The following is a 3640-nucleotide window of genomic DNA, read 5'->3' on the forward strand; positions in this document are numbered from 1 at the left end:
ATAGGTGACCTCTAACCCCTCGCACACACACACACACACACACACACACACACACACACACACACACACACACACACACTCTCTCACCCTGGTGGCCGAGTCCCAGATAGGTGACCTCTAACCCCTCGCATCCCTCCGGCACCGTCATCAGCTGGTGGCATATAGGGTCACACTCACAATATATACAAGCAGACATGATCCCAACATCCCTTCATCCTATAGATTAGATCTGGGGTCACAGCAGTGCTGTGTAAAGCAGAGGCAACACACATGTGGTTATATATTCTGGCAGTGGAAATGGCTGCGACCTTTGAACCCCGCAGCCCAAACTGTTTGCATGTGTTGCTGTTTGAACACCAGGCCGGTGCAGTAAGACACTCTTCCTCCTGCAGGGTTTATTGACTTCATCGTAGATCCAACATTCTCCCTGTTGACGGACATGGCAGAGAAGATCGTCATCCCTCTGGTGGAGGAGAACCCGGGACCCCCTGACCCCTGCAACAGACACAGGTGACCCCTAACCCAGACCCCTGCAACAGACACAGGTGACCCCTAACCCTGACCCTGAACCAGACACAGGTGACCCCTAACCCTGACCCTGAACCAGACACAGGTGAACCCTAACCCTGACCCTGAACCAGACACAGGTGACCCCTGACCCTGACCCTGAACCAGACACAGGTGACCCCTAACCCTGACCCCTGAACCAGACACAGGTGACCCCTAACCCTGACCCCTGCAACAGACACAGGTGAACCCTAACCCTGACCCTGAACCAGACACAGGTGACCCCTAACCCTGACCCCTGAACCAGACACAGGTGACCCCTAACCCTGACCCTGAACCAGACAGAGGTCAACCCTAACCCTGACCCCTGAACCAAACACAGGTGACCCCTAACCCAGACCCTGAACCAGACACAGGTGACCCCTAACCCAGACCCTGAACCAGACACAGGTGACCCCTAACCCAGACCCTGAACCAGACACAGGTGACCCCTAACCCTGACCCTGAACCAAACACAGGTGACCCCCAGACCCCAGTCTCAACCGCCCCTGTATCCTGTGTGGATATGGATGAAACACAGGCAGCTACCGGACTGATCCATGGGTGTAATTACACTGAGCCAGGCAAATCAAACAACAAGTAGTATTAGCCAGTAGTGACTGTCTGACCCATGTCTGGCCCGTGTGCTGTCTGACCCATGTCTGGCCCCGTGTGCTGTCTGACCCACGCCTGGCCCGTGTGCTGTCTGACCCACGTCTGGCCCGTGAGCTGTCTGACCCACGTCTGGTCCCGTGTGCTGTCCTGTCCAGTTCCCTGTGGAAGGAGAGCTCCAGGGGCTTGCAGTGGAGCCTCGCCCACATCACCGCCGAGCTGGTCAGCTTCCGGTCCACATGGACCCGCCACACCGAGGACAACAAGCTCCGATGGAAGGAGGGCGGCACCAACGGTACCGCGTCTCCCAAGACCCCCTAGTCAAATGTGTAACGGAGAGAGGGCGTGGACAGGTTGTCCAGCTCATTCAGACAGGGTAGGGCAGCCATGCTTTGGGCGTTTGAACACATGGAGCCTCACAGACTGAGTCAGGCTTCTACACATCCAGGGCCGGACTGGGGACATTATTAAAGGCGGGAAACGTAGCCCCAGTCAGGCCACTGTTTAAGCCGGATCTGACTAGTGATCTTGCGACGCGCCGACACAATGAGATGGAACACTTTCAGGTTCGGCAATCGGCATTTCCCATTATAAATCATACATTGTCGGCGAGTTGTTGCTGGGGGCGGTGGTGACAGATCACTTGTATTTTTTGGGGAGGTTCTTCGAGCCTGCCTGGTGCTCCCGATGGCCACCCCCCCCCTGTACACATCCCTGGCAGGTTGAAAGATCCCGGTGTTGAGTCAGCCCTGTGGTGTATTCATCACACTTTTGATTAGTTGTCTGCAAGCTTGAAGAGATCATCCACTGCTTTTCCTGTTTAACTTTAACAGTAAGCGATAAGATAGGGTGATAAACGGATGTGATAAATGATGGAGGTTGGGTATTGAAGAGTTAATGCCGAGAGGAAGTAGTACGCCAGAACAGAATTATAGATCAGACTCAAGATTTATTGAGTCCAACAGCAGACAGATCCTGGGTCAGTCACAGAGACACACTCCATTCAGAGTATAACAGCAGACAGATCCAGGGTCAGTCACAGAGACACTATAGATTCAGTGAACTCTGATCAGACAACATGGCTTTGAGTTTAGTTCATCTTTATAGTCCCGGTGTGGCCGGATTCTATACATAGTTCAGTCTTACTCCCTTATACATCTGTAGCCTATATCAGTGCCTAGTTGGGTTTTCCTGTTTGTACCTGGTCTTCTCTCTACTCCTAGAGTCTGACCATATGTGTCCTGGGACTGGGACTAGCTTAAAGGACAATGCTCGTTTTGACAACCTGGACCTTATTTCCGACATATTATAAGACGATGATGAATCGCTAGTTTTGCTTACATAGAGAGCATAGGCCTGTTGTGGTTTTTCACATGCCTCTGTAATATGATCTTTAGAAACGTCTTTAGACACGAAATAGCTTCCTCACTTGCTCCAGCACGCATGCGCACAGAGTGCTGGAGCAACGATTGCGCGCTGTGCGCATTAGTGCTGGAGCAAGTGAGGAAGCTATTTCGTTTCGAAAGACGTTTCTAAAGATCATGGCATGTGAAAACCGCAACAGTTATGCTCTATGTAAGCACAACTAGCGATTCATCAAGACAGATTGATGAAAACAACCGTTTCGCGGCAGAAAATAGATTTTTAGAAGCTTCATTCTCGGTGCCCCCACCACCGCCATTACATGGATATACTGGCTCGCGCTGGATTTTACATTTCTTCTACATGCCTCCGAACTACACCAAAGTGATCTCGGTGAGTCAAACGTCTTATAATATGTCGGAAATAAGGTCCAGGTTGTCAAAAACTAGCATTGTCCTTTAAGAACAGGAAAAACTGGACTAGAGTCAGTCAGCAGAAACCCTCTTACCAGGATGGACATCTCATCTTCCTCTGTTTGTTCCCCAGGGTTCTGGGACCCCAGCCTGACCAAGGGTCCGCTGTCCAGGGAGGCTTCTGACCAACACCCACAGTCCAGGGAGGCTTCTGACCCACACCCGCTGTCCAGGGAGGGTTCTGACCAACAGTCCTCTGAGAAAGACCCCGCTACGTCCTAGACAGGGCCGGTCTCACACACCTTCCCTCCACATCCATGGAAAATACTCAAACCTGTGTGTGTGTGTGTGTGTGTGCGCGTGCGTGTGTGTGCGCGTGTGTGTGTGTGCGTGCGTGCAGCTGATACGAGTTATTCAGTCGTTCAGTGACTGAATGAATAGTAATAGAAATAAACCCAGCAGTTCTGCAGCTCGGTGTCACACTGAGGCAACTCTAGTCTCATCATGCAGAGCGTCGTCATGGTTATTTAATGAACATTTCGGAACATGCTGGCTGTGTCATATTTAATGTGTTTTTATTATGGCCAAATAACTTTGTAGAATGGTTTGCCTGAAAATCACCAATCATTTAACCAGTTACGGATGCATAGAACCAGGAACACATGTTGTGTGTGTGTATATGACCCAGTAAGCCAGACCAGAGAGGA

At 51.2% G+C, this 3640-nt stretch overlaps 1 protein-coding gene across 1 annotated transcript in view; it reads left to right on the top strand.

The window, feature by feature from the left end:
* LOC311329293 (dual specificity calcium/calmodulin-dependent 3',5'-cyclic nucleotide phosphodiesterase 1B-like) overlaps nucleotides 1-3215 on the top strand; it is a gene marked incomplete at both ends in the record, with an annotated part of 26155 nt that extends 22940 nt beyond the window's left edge. The window contains 3 exons of the mRNA XM_084463157.1: nucleotides 393-510; nucleotides 1317-1453; nucleotides 3067-3215. Coding sequence (XP_084319283.1) covers nucleotides 393-510; nucleotides 1317-1453; nucleotides 3067-3215 — 404 coding nt within the window. The remainder of the gene's footprint in view (nucleotides 1-392; nucleotides 511-1316; nucleotides 1454-3066) is intronic.
* Nucleotides 3216-3640: the final 425 nt, after the last annotated feature.

Source organism: Borostomias antarcticus, assembly GCF_949987555.1.
Source record: "Borostomias antarcticus genome assembly, contig: scaffold_197, whole genome shotgun sequence".
Lineage (NCBI taxonomy): Eukaryota > Metazoa > Chordata > Actinopteri > Stomiiformes > Stomiidae > Borostomias > Borostomias antarcticus.